Source organism: Borostomias antarcticus (assembly GCF_949987555.1).
Source record: "Borostomias antarcticus genome assembly, contig: scaffold_102, whole genome shotgun sequence".
NCBI lineage: Eukaryota > Metazoa > Chordata > Actinopteri > Stomiiformes > Stomiidae > Borostomias > Borostomias antarcticus.
The window spans coordinates 505,435-525,856 of NW_028176625.1; the positions used below are offsets into that span (position 1 = coordinate 505,435).

General features: G+C 49.1%; 1 protein-coding gene across 1 annotated transcript in view; it reads right to left on the reverse strand.

Annotated features, from left to right (window-relative positions):
• Nucleotides 1-20,422, reverse strand: part of arhgap10 (Rho GTPase activating protein 10) — a gene marked incomplete at both ends in the record, with an annotated part of 196,527 nt that overhangs the window by 139,166 nt on the left and 36,939 nt on the right. Inside the window, one exon of the mRNA XM_084462248.1 lies at nt 2,665-2,760. Coding sequence (XP_084318374.1) covers nt 2,665-2,760 — 96 coding nt within the window. The remainder of the gene's footprint in view (nt 1-2,664; nt 2,761-20,422) is intronic.

The window sequence follows — 20,422 nt, forward strand, 5'->3', positions numbered from 1 at the left end:
AACCCTACAATGACCTGAACCCTACAATGACCTGAACCCTACAATGACCTGAACCCTACATTACCTGAACCTTACAATGACCTGAACCCTACAGCACCTGAACCCTACAATGACCTGAACCATACAGTACCTGAACCCTACAATGACCTGAACCCTACAGCACCTGAACCCTACAATGACCTGAACCCCACACTGACCTGAACCCTACAATGACCTGAACCCTACAATGACCTGAACCCTACAGTACCTGAACCCTACAGTACCTGAACCCTACAGTACCTGAACCCTACCATGACCTGAACCCTACAGCACCTGAACCCTACATTACCTGAACCCTACAATGACCTGAACCCTACAATGACCTGAACCCTACAATGACCTGAACCCTACAGCACCTTAACCCTACAATGACCTGAACCCTACAATGACCTGAACCCTACAGCACCTGAACCCTACACTGACCTGAACCCTACAATGACCTGAACCCTACAATGACCTGAACCCTACAATGACCTGAACCCTACAATGACCTGAACCCTACAATGACCTGAACCCTACATTACCTGAACCTTACAATGACCTGAACCCTACAATGACCTGAACCCTACAATGACCTGAACCCTACAGCACCTGAACCCTACAATGACCTGAACCCTACATTACCTGAACCCTACAGTACCTGAACCCTACACTGACCTGAACCCTACAATGACCTGAACCCTACAATGACCTGAACCCTACAATGACCTGAACCCTACAATGACCTGAACCCTACAGTACCTGAACCCTACAATGACCTGAACCCTACAATGACCTGAACCCTACAGTACCTGAACCCTACAATGACCTGAACCCTACAGCACCTGAACCCTACAATGACCTGAACCCTACAGCACCTGAACCCTACAATTACCTGAACCCTACATTACCTGAACCCTACATTACCTGAACCCTACAGTACCTGAACCCTACACTGACCTGAACCCTACAGTACCTGAACCCTACAATGACCTGAACCCTACAGCACCTGAACCCTACAATGACCTGAACCCTACAATGACCTGAACCCTACAGCACCTTAACCCTACACTGTCCTGAACCTTACAATAACCTGAACCCTACAATGACCTGAACCCTACAGTACCTGAACCCTACAGTACCTGAACCCTACAGCACCTGAACCCTACAATAACCTGAACCCTACAATGACCTGAACCCTACAGTACCTGAACCCTACAATGACCTGAACCCTACAGTGAACTGAATCCAACTGTGACCTGAACCCTACAGTACCTGAACCTTACAATGACCTGAACCCTACAATGACCTGAACCCTACAATGACCTGAACCCTACAATGACCTGAACCCTACATTACCTGAACCTTACAATGACCTGAACCCTACAGCACCTGAACCCTACAATGACCTGAACCATACAGTACCTGAACCCTACAATGACCTGAACCCTACAGCACCTGAACCCTACAATGACCTGAACCCCACACTGACCTGAACCCTACAATGACCTGAACCCTACAATGACCTGAACCCTACAGTACCTGAACCCTACAGTACCTGAACCCTACAGTACCTGAACCCTACCATGACCTGAACCCTACAGCACCTGAACCCTACATTACCTGAACCCTACAATGACCTGAACCCTACAATGACCTGAACCCTACAATGACCTGAACCCTACAGCACCTTAACCCTACAATGACCTGAACCCTACAATGACCTGAACCCTACAGCACCTGAACCCTACACTGACCTGAACCCTACAATGACCTGAACCCTACAATGACCTGAACCCTACAATGACCTGAACCCTACAATGACCTGAACCCTACAATGACCTGAACCCTACATTACCTGAACCTTACAATGACCTGAACCCTACAATGACCTGAACCCTACAATGACCTGAACCCTACAGCACCTGAACCCTACAATGACCTGAACCCTACATTACCTGAACCCTACAGTACCTGAACCCTACACTGACCTGAACCCTACAATGACCTGAACCCTACAATGACCTGAACCCTACAATGACCTGAACCCTACAATGACCTGAACCCTACAGTACCTGAACCCTACAATGACCTGAACCCTACAATGACCTGAACCCTACAGTACCTGAACCCTACAATGACCTGAACCCTACAGCACCTGAACCCTACAATGACCTGAACCCTACAGCACCTGAACCCTACAATTACCTGAACCCTACATTACCTGAACCCTACATTACCTGAACCCTACAGTACCTGAACCCTACACTGACCTGAACCCTACAGTACCTGAACCCTACAATGACCTGAACCCTACAGCACCTGAACCCTACAATGACCTGAACCCTACAATGACCTGAACCCTACAGCACCTTAACCCTACACTGTCCTGAACCTTACAATAACCTGAACCCTACAATGACCTGAACCCTACAGTACCTGAACCCTACAGTACCTGAACCCTACAGCACCTGAACCCTACAATAACCTGAACCCTACAATGACCTGAACCCTACAGCACCTGAACCCTACAATAACCTGAACCCTACAATGACCTGAACCCTACAGTACCTGAACCTTACACCTGAACCCTACAGTACCTGAACTCTACTGTAAGTAGAGAGCCAGGAGTTCAGCCACACTCACCGATACACTTCTCGTCATCTGTCTTGGCGTCTCCGATGTACTCAAACTGGAACTCCCCCAGGCACTGGGCGAACCTGCGCTGGGCCACTCCCAGCTCTGGGGAAAGCAACACAAAACCATCACACAACTTCACCAACCATTTATCTGAAACTGTATTTCCCAAATCCATGCCCGGCAGCAGTTCAAATCCGGCCTGGGCCCTGTGTTGCATGTCTTCCCCTCTCTCTCTCTCCCCCCTTTCCTGTCAGTCTACACTGTTCTATATAATAAAGCACCAATGCCCAAAAAAATTTACAAAAAAATAAAAAAATTGACTATCGTAGATTCAATTTTCAATTCAATTATGATAGAATTTCCAATGACATTTCCACTATTTGACTGCAGTAACTCATTAAATACAGGGATCCCATAACGGTAAGGGAAACACTGAAATACATCCTGCACAAAATTATTGTGAAAACAGGATGAGGATTAAATCCAACAATGTGACTGCCTGCCAAGGTTTTTTTCAGTTTTTTAAAGATTATGAAAGTGTAAATTGTAAGATTAGATTAGTCTTTATTGTCCTTTGCAGGAAATTCATATTTACTGAACTGTACAAAAAGTGCAACACACAACATAAACTAGGGCCGTCTTCAACTCAGGATTTTGTGATTCGACTCAGACTTTTATTATTTTCCGTTGAACAAAAAAGTAGAATAGTTTCAAAATAAATGATTAGCCTTGCTCATATTTCCGCTCCTCTAAAATCCTCTCCGCTGCCTCCGAATGTGTTTGATAGCTTGTTTCAAGTGCAGCCCATCCCTCTTTCTTGCATTGTCCATGGTTTGGACCACTAATAATTGAGATAATTAATAGACAGGTTATCAATATCTTAAACATTTTCATATCCATTTTGTGACATGTCAGGAGATTCGTCCCCCCCATATGTCCAGGCTGAGGGGAGACCGCCGGAGTCGGGACAGCTGTGAAACTTTACACTCTAAATTGCAGGCTGCACAATAAAAGACACCTGTTTTCTTGTTAAACATGAATCATCTAGCATTGTCCATCTACTTCGGATGCCCCATGTTTTTATACAGTTTCACATATCCTACATTAGGGTTGGGCAATTTGACCAGAGTCTCCTCAACTGCGCATTTAAGCTTGCGCTGCTCGGCTCATATGGGCAGCAGTCAACAAGGACATGTTTTGGCTTCACTAAAGCATTTTCACAGACGTTAGAGCTCAAGCTGTCTATGGGAGACCCTATTTTTACCATTGGATATACAAGAAGATTGATTTAGGAAAGCAGTGTGATATTCCATTTGGGAAAAGCACGTGGTTGCTGGCGCATAGTAGGCTAGGCTAGGCTAGGCTAGGCTAGGCTAGGCTAGGCTAGGCTAGGCTAGGCTAGGCTAGGCTAGGCTAGGCTAGGCTAGGCTAGGCTAGGCTAGGCTAGGCTAGGCTAGGCTAGACGCTTAGCGGAGGGGAGAGGGGCTCCCTGCCTTCTTCCCTCTGCTATATCAGTCTGAACTCTTCTTTTACAGCCCAACAAATAGCTACGGTAATAGCCTAGGTCTAAAACCAATGATTGGCCTGCCCTTGATCTTAGTCCACCTCCTAGTCCCAGAACACGACTGCTCGACTTAAAGAATGACTTAAGGGTCTCCGACTGATGATGCGACGCGTCGCCTTTCAGGGGGCAGCCCTACCATAAACCCATTACCCTCACAACCACACATTCAATTTCACATTTACACATAGACGTAAGCTTTCAGGGGGCAGCCCTACCATAAACCCATTACCCTCACAACCACACATTCAATTTCACATTTACACATAGACGTAAGCTTTCAGGGGGCAGCCCTACCATAAACCCATTACCCTCACAACCACACATTCAATTTCACATTTACACATAGACGTAAGCTTTCAGGGGGCAGCCCTACCATAAACCCATTACCCTCACAACCACACATTCAATTTCACATTTACACATAGACGTAAGCTTTCAGGGGGCAGCCCTACCATAAACCCATTACCCTCACAACCACACATTCAATTTCACATTTACACATAGACGTAAGCTTTCAGGGGGCAGCCCTACCATAAACCCATTACCCTCAAAACCACACATTCAATTTCACATTTACACATAGACGTAAGCTTTCAGGGGGCAGCCCTACCATAAACCCATTACCCTCAAAACCACACATTCAATTTCACATTTACACATAGACGTAAGCTTTCAGGGGGCAGCCCTACCATAAACCCATTACCCTCACAACCACACATTCAATTTCACATTTACACATAGACGTAAGCTTTCAAATGATGTGTCATGCATTGAGATCTGCAAATATTGATGAATATTGGTTCACCTGAAATCACTAAGCAGAGAAAATGGCTTCAAAGATTCAGAGCTGTTCACACTTCTCACAGGACATGGATTTTGATGACAAAATATGACACATTTAGTGATCCTACAACTGTTGTTTGTTATATTGAGTCCTAAGTTCTTTGCAACTTCAATTTTCATTATATGAAAAGAAGGAAAGTGGGGAAAAAAACATTGAAAAATGTATTTTGCCCTCTAGTGCATTTTGAGGATTTCAGACATCAGGACCAAACCTCCAGTGGCGGTCGCAAATCTATACCTTTTTTCTTCTTTTTTTTTTACATGATTTTTCTTTTTTTCGGCATTTGTGAATCGATCTATAATTGTCAAGAATAGAATCGCAATTCTTACATGAATCGATTTTTTTTATAACTTGATACAAGTGTGTCCTAAGTGTCTGTCCCCTTTCAACTAAAAAAAAAAACTTTACAGTTTTAATATGTTTATTGCTCACAATCCTATCATGTCATGATACCCATATTGATGCCCAATCACTCCTTGGTACATTGTGCTTATTGGCACGGCTCCATATGCATCTTGGCCAATCACAATGCGTGGTTGGAGCTAGCTGTTGTATAATCAACAGTATGAGTAGTAAAACTAAGACGTACACACGCACGCACGCACGCCCGCACACGGTGGTTCACACACTCTGCAAACATCCTGTTGGCTCTGCCGGTGACCCACATCCTGTACCAGAACCAGTCTGTTCAAAAGAGGGAGAGGCAGGCGGGCAGACCCTGTGAGTACATGAATGCAGGTCTATGGGACAGACAGACCCTGTGAGTACATGAATGCAGGTCTATGGGACAGACAGACCCTGTGAGTACATGAATGCAGGTCTATGGGACAGACAGACCCTGTGAGTACATGAATGCAGGTCTATGGGACAGACAGACCCTGTGAGTACATGAATGCAGGTCTATGGGACAGACAGACCCTGTGAGTACATGAATGCAGGTCTATGGGACAGTGACTGTGTGAGTACATGAATGCAGGTCAGTGGGCCCGGCCTCCCTGGTCTATTTCGGGGCGGTGTGAAGGTTCCCAGAGGCAGGGGTCTCTGGTGGTCCCAGGGGGCCGTGTGAAAGAACGTAGAAGGGGGGGAAGGGTATTTTAGGACTGGAGCTATGAGCGCTATCCAGAGGAACAGAGCAGGCAACCTTCAGCATTGGCAACTGTCTGGGTCTGTATGGGGTGTGTGTGTGTGTGTGTGTGTTTGTGGTGGGGGGGGGGCAGCTGGCTGGGTCTATATGGGGTGTGTGTGTGTGTGTGTGTGTGTGTGTGTGTGGGGGGGCAGCTGGCTGGGTCTATATGGGGTGTGTGTGTGTGTGGGGGGGGGGGGGGGGCAGCTGGCTGGGTCTATATGGGGTGTGTGTGTGTGTGGGGGGGGGGGGGGCAGCTTGCTGGGTCTATATGGGGGGTGCCGTGTGTGTGTGTGTTTGGGGGGGGGGCAGCTGGCTGGGTCTATATGGGGGGTGCTGTGTGTGTGTGTGTGTGTTTGGGGGGGGGGCAGCTGGCTGGGTCTATATGGGGGGTGCTGTGTGTGTGTGTGTGTGTGTTTGGGGGGGGGGCAGCTGGCTGGGTCTATATGGGGGGTGCTGTGTGTGTGTGTGTGTGTTTGTGGGGGGGCAGCTGGCTGGGTCTATATGGGGGGTGCTGTGTGTGTGTGTGTGTTTGTGGGGGGGGGGGGGCAGCTGGCTGGGTCTATATGGGGTGTGTGTGTGTGTGTGTTTGGGGGGGGGGCAGCTGGCTGGGTCTATATGGGGTGTGTGTGTGTGTGTTTGGGGGGGGGGCAGCTGGCTGGGTCTATATGGGGTGCCGTGTGTGTGTGTGTGTGTGTGTGTGTTTGGGGGGGGGCAGCTGGCTGGGTCTATATGGGGGGTTCTGTGTGTGTGTGTGTGTGTTTGTGGGGGGGCAGCTGGCTGGGTCTATATGGGGGGTGCTGTGTGTGTGTGTGTGTGTTTGGGGGGGGGGCAGCTGGCTGGGTCTTTATGAGGAGGTGGTCCTGTGATTCACCACAGGCCTGGGTCTAGTGTCTAGTCAGTAACTCTGGATGAGTAGGCTAAACCATACCATCAGTAATGTCTACTACCTACTGTGTTCTAAGAAGACTCTTTCCAGCCTTGGGCAAGCTTTTAGTATGGCAGCCTGTGAAGCTCCGGGACCCTCTGGTAGAATGATGGACCACTCGGACTGGCCGGATGGAAGGTCAGACATCCTCACGTCTAAACAGTCCGTTTCCAGGGCGTCCGTGTCTGACGTGTGGACCACGTCAAGTTCCTGTGCAGCTGGACCGCTGGCGATTACGCAGCTTACACCCCCCGTCTCTCCCAAAAACACTCTTCAACCCCTCACAGCTCGCTGACTCCAGTATGTGTGTGTGCGTGTGTGTTGACAGCGTGTTAGTGTGTGCGTCTGTGTGTGCTGACAGCTCGCACGTGTGTTTGTGTGTGTATGTGTGTTGACAGCGTGCGTGCGTGTGCATGTGTGTGCGTGTGTGTTTGTGTGCGTGAGTGCATGCGTGTGTGTGTGTGTTGACAGCGTGTGTGTGTGTGTGTGTGTGTGTGTGTGAGTGCATGTGTTGTGTATTATGCTGAGGCCTGAAGCTCCATCATGTGAGCTGGAATGGACAAAGCCCCCCTGACACAATAGGTCTGACCTCTGCCTGACCCTGCTAGTCTGACCCCGAACCTGGGTTCATCATGGCTGGTGTTCTGGTCGTATACAGTAGGCTGGTGTTCTGGTCGTATACAGTAGGCTGGTGTTCTGGTCGTATACAGTAGACTGGTGTTCTGGTTGTATACAGTAGGCTGGTGTTCTGGTCGTATACAGTAGGCTGGTGTTCTGGTCGTATACAGTAGGCTAGTGTTCTGGTCGTATACAGTAGGCTGGTGTTCTGGTCGTATACAGTAGGCTAATGTTCTGGTCGTATACAGTAGGCTAGTGTTCTGGTCGTATACAGTAGGCTGGTGTTCTGGTCATATACAGTAGGCTAGTGTACTGGTCGTATACAGTAGGCTGGTGTTCTGGTCGTATACAGTAGGCTGGTGTTCTGGTTGTATACAGTAGGCTAGTGTTCTGGTCGTATACAGTAGGCTGGTGTTCTGGTCGTATACAGTAGGCTAGTGTTCTGGTCGTATACAGTAGGCTGGTGTTCTGGTCGTATACAGTAGGCTAGTGTTCTGGTCGTATACAGTAGGCTAGTGTTCTGGTCGTATACAGTAGGCTAGTGTTCTGGTCGTATACAGTAGGCTGGTGTTCTGGTCGTATACAGTAGGCTGGTGTACTGGTCGTATACAGTAGGCTAGTGTTCTGGTCGTATACAGTAGGCTGGTGTTCTGGTCGTATACAGTAGGCTGGTGTTCTGGTTGTATACAGTAGGCTAGTGTTCTGGTCGTATACAGTAGGCTGGTGTTCTGGTCGTATACAGTAGGCTGGTGTTCTGGTCGTATACAGTAGGCTAGTGTTCTGGTCGTATACAGTAGGCTAGTGTTCTGGTCGTATACAGTAGGCTGGTGTTCTGGTCGTATACAGTAGGCTGGTGTTCTGGTCGTATACAGTAGGCTAGTGTTCTGGTCGTATACAGTAGGCTGGTGTTCTGGTCGTATACAGTAGGCTAGTGTTCTGGTCGTATACAGTAGGCTGGTGTTCTGGTCGTATACAGTAGGCTGGTGTTCTGGTCGTATACAGTAGGCTAGTGTTCTGGTCGTATACAGTAGGCTGGTGTTCTGGTCGTATACAGTAGGCTGGTGTTCTGGTCGTATACAGTAGACTGGTGTTCTGGTCGTATACAGTAGGCTGGTGTTCTGGTCGTATACAGTAGGCTAGTGTTCTGGTCGTATACAGTAGGCTGGTGTTCTGGTCGTATACTGTACAGTAGGCTAGTGTTCTGGTCGTATACAGTAGGCTGGTGTTCTGGTCATACAGTAGGCTGGTGTTCTGGTCATATACAGTAGGCTAGTGTTCTGGTCGTATACAGTAGGCTGGTGTTCTGGTCGTATACTGTACAGTAGGCTAGTGTTCTGGTCGTATACAGTAGGCTAGTGTACTGGTCGTATACAGTAGGCTGGTGTTCTGGTCGTATACAGTAGGCTGGTGTTCTGGTCGTATACAGTAGGCTAGTGTTCTGGTCGTATACAGTAGGCTGGTGTTCTGGTCGTATACAGTAGGCTGGTGTTCTGGTTGTATACAGTAGGCTGGTGTACTGGTCGTATACAGTAGGCTAGTGTTCTGGTCGTATACAGTAGGCTGGTGTTCTGGTCGTATACAGTAGGCTGGTGTTCTGGTCGTATACAGTAGGCTAGTGTTCTGGTCTTATACAGTAGGCTGGTGTTCTGGTCGTATACAGTAGGCTAGTGTTCTGGTCGTATACAGTAGGCTGGTGTTCTGGTCGTATACAGTAGGCTGGTGTTCTGGTCGTATACAGTAGGCTAGTGTTCTGGTCGTATACAGTAGGCTGGTGTTCTGGTTGTATACAGTAGGCTAGTGTTCTGGTCGTATACAGTAGGCTGGTGTTCTGGTCGTATACAGTAGGCTGGTGTTCTGGTCGTATACAGTAGCCTGGTGTTCTGGTCGTATACAGTAGGCAGGTGTTCTGGTCGTATACAGTAGCCTGGTGTTCTGGTCGTATACAGTAGGCTGGTGTTCTGGTCGTATACAGTAGACTGGTGTTCTGGTCGTATACAGTAGGCTGGTGTTCTGGTCGTATACAGTAGGCTGGTGTTCTGGTCGTATACAGTAGGCTGGTGTACTGGTCGTATAGTAGGCTAGTGTTCTGGTCGTATACAGTAGCCTGGTGTTCTGGTCGTATACAGTAGGCTGGTGTTCTGGTCGTATACAGTAGGCTGGTGTTCTGGTCATATAGTAGGCTGGTGTTCTGGTTGTATACAGTAGGCTGGTGTTCTGGTCGTATACAGTAGGCTGGTGTTCTGGTCGTATACAGTAGCCTGGTGTACTGGTCGTATACAGTAGCCTGGTGTTCTGGTCGTATACAGTAGGCTGGTGTTCTGGTCGTATACAGTAGGCTGGTGTACTGGTCGTATACAGTAGGCTGGTGTTCTAGTCGTATACAGTAGGCTGGTGTTCTGGTCATATAGTAGGCTAGTGTTCTGGTCGTATAGAAGGCTAGTGTTCTGGTCGTATACAGTAGCCTGGTGTTCTGGTCGTATACAGTAGGCTAGTGTACTGGTCGTATACAGTAGGCTGGTGTACTGGTCGTATACAGTAGGCTGGTGTACTGGTTGTATACAGTAGGCTAGTGTTCTGGTCGTATACAGTAGGCTAGTGTTCTGGTCGTATACAGTAGGCTGGTGTACTGGTCGTATACAGTAGGCTAGTGTTCTGGTTGTATACAGTAGGCTGGTGTTCTGGTCGTATACAGTAGGGTGGTGTTCTGGTCGTATACAGTAGACTGGTGTTCTGGTCGTATACAGTAGACTAGTGTTCTGGTCGTATACAGTAGGCTGGTGTTCTGGTCGTATACAGTAGGCTGGTGTTCTGGTCGTATACAGTAGGCTAGTGTTCTGGTCGTATACAGTAGGCTGTTGTTCTGGTCGTATACAGTAGGCTGGTGTTCTGGTTGTATACAGTAGGCTAGTGTTCTGGTCGTATACAGTAGGCTAGTGTTCTGGTCGTATACAGTAGGCTAGTGTTCTGGTCATATAGTAGGCTGGTGTTCTGGTTGTATACAGTAGGCTGGTGTTCTGGTCGTATACAGTAGGCTAGTGTTCTGGTCATATAGTAGGCTAGTTTTCTGGTCGTATACAGTAGGCTGGTGTACTGGTCGTATACAGTAGGCTGGTGTTCTGGTCGTATACAGTAGGCTGGTGTTCTGGTCGTATACAGTAGGCTGGTGTTCTGGTCGTATATAGTAGGCTGGTGTTCTGGTCGTATACAGTAGGCTGGTGTTCTGGTCGTATACAGTAGGCTAGTGTTCTGGTCGTATACAGTAGGCTGTTGTTCTGGTCGTATACAGTAGGCTGGTGTTCTGGTCGTATACAGTAGGCTAGTGTTCTGGTCGTATACAGTAGGCTAGTGTTCTGGTCGTATACAGTAGGCTAGTGTTCTGGTCATATAGTAGGCTGGTGTTCTGGTTGTATACAGTAGGCTGGTGTTCTGGTCGTATACAGTAGGCTAGTGTTCTGGTCATATAGTAGGCTAGTGTTCTGGTCGTATACAGTAGGCTGGTGTACTGGTCGTATACAGTAGGCTGGTGTTCTGGTCGTATACAGTAGGCTGGTGTTCTGGTCGTATACAGTAGGCTGGTGTTCTGGTCGTATATAGTAGGCTGGTGTTCTGGTCGTATACAGTAGGCTGGTGTTCTGGTCGTATACAGTAGGCTGGTGTTCTGGTCGTATACAGTAGGCTGGTGTACTGGTCGTATACAGTAGGCTAGTGTTCTGGTCGTATACAGTAGGCTAGTGTTCTGGTCGTATACAGTAGGCTGGTGTACTGGTCGTATACAGTAGGCTGGTGTTCTGGTCGTATACAGTAGGCTGGTGTTCTGGTCGTATACAGTAGGCTGGTGTACTGGTCGTATACAGTAGGCTGGTGTTCTGGTCATATACAGTAGGCTGGTGTTCTGGTCGTATACAGTAGGCTGGTGTTCTGGTCGTATACAGTAGGCTAGTGTTCTGGTCGTATACAGTAGGCTAGTGTTCTGGTCGTATACAGTAGGCTGGTGTTCTGGTCGTATACAGTAGGCTAGTGTTCTGGTCGTATACAGTAGGCTAGTGTTCTGGTCGTATACAGTAGGCTGGTGTACTGGTCGTATACAGTAGGCTGGTGTTCTGGTCGTATACAGTAGGCTGGTGTTCTGGTCGTATACAGTAGGCTAGTGTTCTGGTCGTATACAGTAGGCTAGTGTTCTGGTCTTATACAGTAGGCTGGTGTACTGGTCGTATACAGTAGGCTGGTGTTCTGGTCGTATACAGTAGGCTAGTGTTCTGGTCGTATACAGTAGGCTAGTGTTCTGGTCGTATACAGTAGGGTGGTGTTCTGGTCGTATACAGTAGACTGGTGTTCTGGTCGTATACAGTAGGCTAGTGTTCTGGTCGTATACAGTAGGCTGGTGTTCTGGTCGTATACAGTAGGCTGGTGTTCTGGTTGTATACAGTAGGCTGGTGTTCTGGTCGTATACAGTAGGCTGGTGTTCTGGTCGTATACAGTAGGCTAGTGTTCTGGTCGTATACAGTAGGCTTGTGTTCTGGTCATATACAGTAGGGTGGTGTTCTGGTTGTATACAGGTGTTCTGGTTGTATACAGTAGGCTGGTGTTCTGGTCGTATACAGTAGGCTGGTGTACTGGTCGTATACAGTAGGCTGGTGTACTGGTCGTATACAGTAGGCTGGTGTTCTGGTCGTATACAGTAGGCTGGTGTTCTGGTCGTATACAGTAGGCTGGTGTACTGGTTATATCAGTGCCCTCAAACCATTTCTGTCTCTCTGCTCGTCTTTCAGAGGAAAGCCCTGAGTAGAAGGAGTTCCCCCTGTGTGGTGTAGGACATGACACAGTCTACTGACCGTTCTACTGACCACACAACAGTTCTGTGATATTGTGGGACACTGCCTCAGGTTGGAATGCAGATCTTGATAAGGAGACCCTCTCACACCCTGTTGTTTTGTTTTCACACTCTCGTGCAGCTCTCTTGTTTTCACACTCTTGTGTGCTCTCAACTCTCCAGTAACTAAGTTTGTGCCGGTTGATAAGATCAGCCTGTATCCATACTGGACTAAGTACTGGACCTAAGATCTCTGAGTCGACACAGGGGCTTAGGAAAATACTCTTCAAAGATCCACCTCTGGCGAGAGCAGAGGTTTTGAATGAGATTTGCAGCTTGTGAACTCTGAAACTGAACTTTGAACTCTGCGAACCTCAACTTCGCGCAGCAACGCTACTATCACTGTTTCAACGGGAGCGCAGGCGCGCTGCCCCTTTCATCAAACCGAGCGACCATCAGTCATGTGCCTCCTCCATGCTTCGAGCCAGACAACACCGCCCGGTCAACGCGCGATCACACACCGCTACTACGGTTGTATCCAACAGTCGCCTATGATTGTGGTGTGAGATGCCAAAGTGTTGTTTAAGCTTAGAAGATTTAGGATAGGCTGTGATGATCTCTGACATCATTCTTTTCATTTCTGATGTGTTTTCATATTGCCACATGTTTTTCCATCTAATATTGAATTGTGTTATAATATTATCTTGATAATTGATTAGCATAACTCTAACCCCAGAACACACTACACCCCTCACCTGGGAGAGACTCCTAGACTAGCACACGAGACGACAGGCAGACGCAGACGAACCCAGATTCACACTTGACTCCAGATCAGTGGTATCACTATGCCTTTAACAGACGAGGCCCACCAGACTGACTCCAGACCAGTGGTATCACTATGACTTTAACAGACGAGGCCCACCAGACTGACTCCAGATCAGTGGTATCACTATGACTTTAACAGACGAGGCCCACCAGACTGACTCCAGACCAGTGGTATCACTATGACTATAACAGACGAGGCCCACCAGACTGACTCCAGACCAGTGGTATCACTATGACTATAACAGACGAGGCCCACCAGACTGACTCCAGACCAGCGGGGAATGACGATGGAAGCCCCGGTATGCCTGCTGCCGCGTGGAGGAGCAGCTGAGACGAGAGCGCTGTTTAGCAGGGCTGCTTCTCGCTGGCCCAGGCCTCAAACGGAAACACTGCTGGGCGAGTCATTCTCTTATTGTTTCTCTGGTGATGTAATTGCTGTTTGGCGGGAATCAAAGAGGTCTAAGAAGCGTTGATTACCAGGGCTGGGCTGCAGGCTGAGTTACCAGGGCTGGGCTGCAGGCTGAGTTACCAGGGCTGGGCTGCAGGCTGAGTTACCAGGGCTGGGCTGCAGGCTGAGTTACCAGGGCTGGGCTGCAGGCTGAGTTACCAGGGCTGGGCTGCAGGCTGGGTTACCAGGGCTGGGCTGCAGGCTGGGTTACCAGGGCTGGGCTGCAGGCTGGGTTACCAGGGCTGGGCTGCAGGCTGAGTTACCAGGGCTAGGCTGCAGGCTGAGTTACCAGGGCTGGGCTGCAGGCTGAGTTACCAGGGCTGGGCTGCAGGCTGAGTTACCAGGGCTGGGCTGCAGGCTGAGTTACCAGGGCTAGGCTGCAGGCTGGGTTACCAGGGCTAGGCTGCAGGCTGGGTTACCAGGGCTAGGCTGCAGGCTGGGTTACCAGGGCTGGGCTGCAGGCTGAGTTACCAGGGCTGGGCTGCAGGCTGAGTTACCAGGGCTGGGCTGCAGGCTGAGTTACCAGGGCTAGGCTGCAGGCTGGGTTACCAGGGCTGGGCTGCAGGCTGAGTTACCAGGGCTGGGCTGCAGGCTGAGTCGCTGCACGCCTGGACACCAACACTGAGGAACTCTCACCTGAAACATTCACCTCAAATATTAAGACCCGATGCAGCTGGCCCACCCCAGACAAGGGGCTTAGAGATACTTTAACCAACGTGGGGAGGAACGTGACGAGAGAGGGGAGATATTATTATGGGATGCCTCATACAGTAGCTGTAAGGGTGTAATCAGACTAGGGTGTAGAGGTCGACTAAATTACTACTGTATCTCTCTCTCGCACGCACGCACGCACGCACACACACACACACACTGATCGCTGACGTTAGCCTCTACTGCGAGCCTCCTGAGACAGACGGATGCAAGCCTCAACGAGACGTACTGTATCTGACCACAGCTCTGTGAAAGCGCCCTGACTGCCACTACCACAACCAGCACTGTGCACTACTGCTACCTGACTGTGCTACTACCACAACCAGCACTGTGCACTACTGCTACCTGACTGTGCTTCTACCACAACCAGCACTGTGCACTACTGCTACCTGACTGTGCTTCTACCACAACCAGCACTGTGCACTACTGCTACCTGACTGCCACTACCACAACCAGCACTGTGCACTACTGCTACCTGACTGTGCTTCTACCACAACCAGCACTGTGCACTACTGCTACCTGACTGTGCTTCTACCACAACCAGCACTGTGCACTACTGCGCCCTGACTGTGCTTCTACCACAACCAGCACTGTGCACTACTGCTACCTGACTGTGCTTCTACCACAACCAGCACTGTGCACTACTGCTACCTGACTGTGCTTCTACCACAACCAGCACTGTGCACTACTGCTACCTGACTGTGCTTCTACCACAACCAGCACTGTGCACTACTGCTACCTGACTGTGCCACTAACACAAACAGCACTGTGCACTACTGCTACCTGACTGTGCTTCTACCACAACCAGCACTGTGCACTACTGCTACCTGACTGTGCTTCTACCACAACCAGCACTGTGCACTACTGCTACCTGACTGTGCCACTAACACAAACAGCACTGTGCACTACTGCTACCTGACTGCCACTACCACAACCAGCACTGTGCACTACTGCTACCTGACTGTGCTTCTACCACAACCAGCACTGTGCACTACTGCTACCTGACTGTGCTACTACCACAACCAGCACTGTGCACTACTGCTACCTGACTGTGCTTCTACCACAACCAGCACTGTGCACTACTGCTACCTGACTGTGCTACTACCACAACCAGCACTGTGCACTACTGCTACCTGACTGTGCTTCTACCACAAACAGCACTGTGCACTACTGCTACCTGACTGTGCCACTACCACAACCAGCACTGTGCACTACTGCTACCTGACTGTGCTTCTACCACAACCAGCACTGTGCACTACTGCTACCTGACTGTGCTTCTACCACAAACAGCACTGTGCACTACTGCTACCTGACTGTGCTTCTACCACAACCAGCACTGTGCACTACTGCTACCTGACTGTGCAACTTTGCATTGACCTCCATGCGTCTTTACTCATGTAACTGATTCAGATGATTGATGCGAGACTGGCTGAGCCTATTCTGAGTGCTCCACAATGAACATGGATGAGGCCTGTAGGGACGTCATGTTTATAGCTACAATCATGGATGATACCTTCAAAAATATGCTTATAGCTACAATCATGGATGACACCTGTAAGAATATCATTTTTATAGCTACAATCATGGATGAGTCCTGTAGGAATATCATGTTTATAGCTACAATCATGGATGAGTCCTGTAGGAATGTCTGTTCAGCCTAGCTTGGCTGCGGTGTATGGACTCAGATGAGTGGGTTTAAATCATGAATGACTCTGTTACACCATCAGGAAAAGCCTGCTAGGGTGGTTCCTCCCAGGGTTCCAGAGGTGCGGCCGTGTGGGGGAGGTAAACAGGCCTGTGAAGCAGTAGTAAAGTAGGGGTGCGGCCGTGTGGGGAGGTAAACAGGCCTGTGAAGCAGTAGTAAAGTAGGGGTTAGCCGTGTGGGGAGGTAAACAGGCCTGGGAAGCAGTAGTAAAGTAGGGGTTAGCTGCCGTGTGGGGGAGGTAAACAGGCCTGTGAAGCAGTGTGGGGGAGGTAAACAGGCCTGTGAAGCAGTGTGGGGGAGGTAAACAGGCCTGTGAAGCAGTGTGGGGGAGGTAAACAGGCCTGTGAAGCAGTGTGGGGGAGGTAAACAGGCCTGTGAAGCAGTAGTAAAGTAGGGGTTAGCTGCAGTGTTGTCAAAACAGCGGCCAGGCCGGCAGCAGCCAGGTCATTATGTTGGTGGCAAACACACCCTGCTGAATCTTACAGTACCCTCCTGAGACCATCCTGATCCATCCTGAGACAATCCTGATCCATCCTGAGACAATCCTGAGACCATCCTAATCTAGCTCAATACCCTCCTGATCCAGACCAATACCCTCCTGAGACCATCCTAATCTAGCTCAATACCCTCCTGAGACCATCCTGATCCAGACCAATACCATCCTGATCCAGACCAATACCCTCCTGATCCAGACCAATACCCTCCTGAGACCATCCTGATCCAGATCAATACCCTCCTGATCCAGACCAATACCCTCCTGATCCAGATCAATACCCTCCTGAGACCATCCTGATCCAGACCAATACCCTCCTGATCCAGACCAATACCCTCCTGATCCAGACCAATACCCTCCTGAGACCATCCTGATCCAGATCAATACCCTCCTGAGACCATCCTGATCCAGACCAATACCCTCCTGATCCAGATCAATACCCTCCTGAGACCATCCTGATCCAGACCAATACCCTCCTGATCCAGACCAATACCCTCCTGAGACCATCCTGATCCAGACCAATACCCTCCTGATCCAGATCAATACCCTCCTGATCCAGATCAATACCCTCCTGATCCAGACCAATACCCTCCTGATCCAGATCAATACCCTCCTGAGACCATCCTGATCCAGACCAATACCCTCCTGAGACCATCCTGATCCAGACCAATACCCTCCTGATCCAGACCAATACCCTCCTGATCCAGATCAATACCCTCCTGAGACCATCCTGATCCAGACCAATACCCTCCTGATCCAGACCAATACCCTCCTGATCCAGACCAATACCCTCCTGAGACCATCCTGATCCAGATCAATACCCTCCTGAGACCATCCTGATCCAGACCAATACCCTCCTGATCCAGATCAATACCCTCCTGAGACCATCCTGATCCAGACCAATACCCTCCTGATCCAGACCAATACCCTCCTGAGACCATCCTGATCCAGACCAATACCCTCCTGATCCAGATCAATACCCTCCTGATCCAGATCAATACCCTCCTGATCCAGACCAATACCCTCCTGATCCAGATCAATACCCTCCTGAGACCATCCTGATCCAGACCAATACCCTCCTGAGACCATCCTGATCCAGACCAATACCCTCCTGAGACCATCCTGATCCAGACCAATACCCTCCTGATCCAGATCAATACCCTCCTGAGACCATCCTGATCCAGACCAATACCCTCCTGATCCAGACCAATACCCTCCTGAGACCATCCTGATCCAGACCAATACCCTCCTGATCCAGATCAATACCCTCCTGATCCAGATCAATACCCTCCTGATCCAGACCAATACCCTCCTGATCCAGATCAATACCCTCCTGATCCAGACCAATACCCTCCTGAGACCATCCTGATCCAGACCAATACCCTCCTGATCCAGATCAATACCCTCCTGAGACCATCCTGATCTAGCCTGAGACCATCCTAATCTAGCTCAATACCATCCTGAGACCATCCTAATCTAGCCTGAGACCATCCTAATCTAGCCTGAGACCATCCTAATCTAGCCTGAGACCATCCTAATCTAGCTCAATACCCTCCTGAGACCATCCTAATCTAGCCTGAGACCATCCTAATCTAGCCTGAGACCATCCTAATCTAGCTCAATACCCTCCTGAGACCATCCTAATCTAGCCTGAGACCATCCTAATCTAGCCTGAGACCATCCTAATCTAGCTCAATACCCTCCTGAGACCATCCTAATCTAGCCTGAGACCATCCTAATCTAGCCTGAGACCATCCTAATCTAGCCTGAGACCATCCTAATCTAGCCTGAGACCATCCTAATCTAGCCTGAGACCATCCTAATCTAGCCTGAGACCATCCTAATCTAGCCTGAGACCATCCTAATCTAGCTCAATACCCTCCTGAGACCATCCTAATCTAGCTCAATACCATCCTGAGACCATCCTAATCTAGCCTGAGACCATCCTAATCTAGCCTGAGACCATCCTAATCTAGCCTGAGACCATCCTAATCTAGCCTGAGACCATCCTAATCTAGCTCAATACCATCCTGAGACCATCCTAATCTAGCCTGAGACCATCCTAATCTAGCCTGAGACCATCCTAATCTAGCTCAATACCCTCCTGAGACCATCCTAATCTAGCCTGAGACCATCCTAATCTAGCTCAATACCCTCCTGAGACCATCCTAATCTAGCCTGAGACCATCCTAATCTAGCCTGAGACCATCCTAATCTAGCTCAACACCCTCCTGAGACCATCCTAATCTAGCTCAATACCCTCCTGAGACCATCCTAATCTAGCCTGAGACCATCCTAATCTAGCCTGAGACCATCCTAATCTAGCCTGAGACCATCCTAATCTAGCTCAACACCCTCCTGAGACCATCCTAATCTAGCTCAATACCCTCCTGAGACCATCCTAATCTAGCCTGAGACCATCCTAATCTAGCCTGAGACCATCCTAATCTAGCTCAATACCCTCCTGAGACCATCCTAATCTAGCCTGAGACCATACTAATCTAGCTCAATACCCTCCTGAGACCATCCTAATCTAGCTCAATACCCTCCTGAGACCATCCTAATCTAGCCTGAGACCATCCTAATCTAGCCTGAGACCATCCTAATCTAGCGAGATCACATTCGGTTTCACTCTGCAGATCAGTCTGTCCTTCCCCCTATCTCAAACGATTAATGTGGGCGTGAGTGCTTCCCTTGACAGACTAACTCCTTCAGCCAATCAGTGTAACACAACGTCTGCCAAATCCAGTCGGAAAAACGTCGAAAACATATTTTCCTCTGAGAAACTCTGTGCATACTCTTGTTCTTGTTTAATGGTTGTTACCCTGCCTCTGTGGTTGAGACACTGAACACCAGTGTTTAGTCTAGTCTAGTCTTCTGACACGCCAAGAGACACACCTCATTAAAGCCACAGGGGTTGATGTGTAGCTGAACACTGTTTACTTGGAGCCATTTGGGGGAGTTGCAGTTGGCAAAACGCACCATAGTGTAGGTAAAATGTCAATAATAATACAACCGAGGGGTCCACCAATCAGAGGTTATCGTTCTAGATGCGCCACTCCATGCCTTTCAAAAAACCAACATCTTTATTTGTCACACAGTGAGAGACACACACATCACATGATGTAGACGGCGAAACACACACACACAAAATGGTTGGAGCATCCACCGATGAAACTTCTCTCCTGCTCATAACCCATCCTTCCTTCCCCCAGAGGCAGCCGGGAGCAGTAGGTAGCGTGCATCCGTCTCTGCCAGGGATGGACAGCGTTAGCCATCTGTTCTTCTGCATGTTTTTTCATATTGGGTTCTTTTTATGGGAGGAAACCCTTGCGAACACAGGGAGAACATGCAGACTCTGCACAGAAAGCCTGGAGACGTTCTTGCTGTGAGGCGACAGTGCTCAGGTACTGCACCACCGTGCCGCACTTTCCTGTCTTATAAATGATGGCTCATAACAATGGCGTGATATTCTGTTGACCTGTGTAATCTTGGTGTTGACCTCCTGTCCACTGGACAGTGAGAAGCCTCGTGACTGCATTCTAGAGTGGTTAGTTAGCTACTGTAGCAGATATGAATGCATTCTGGAGTAGTAACTGGAGTAGTTAGTTAGATACTGAAGCAGACGCTGCCGGAGTGGAAAACTCAGCACAACGCCCCTCCCCACGTCCATCACAGGAAAACATGTTTTGACA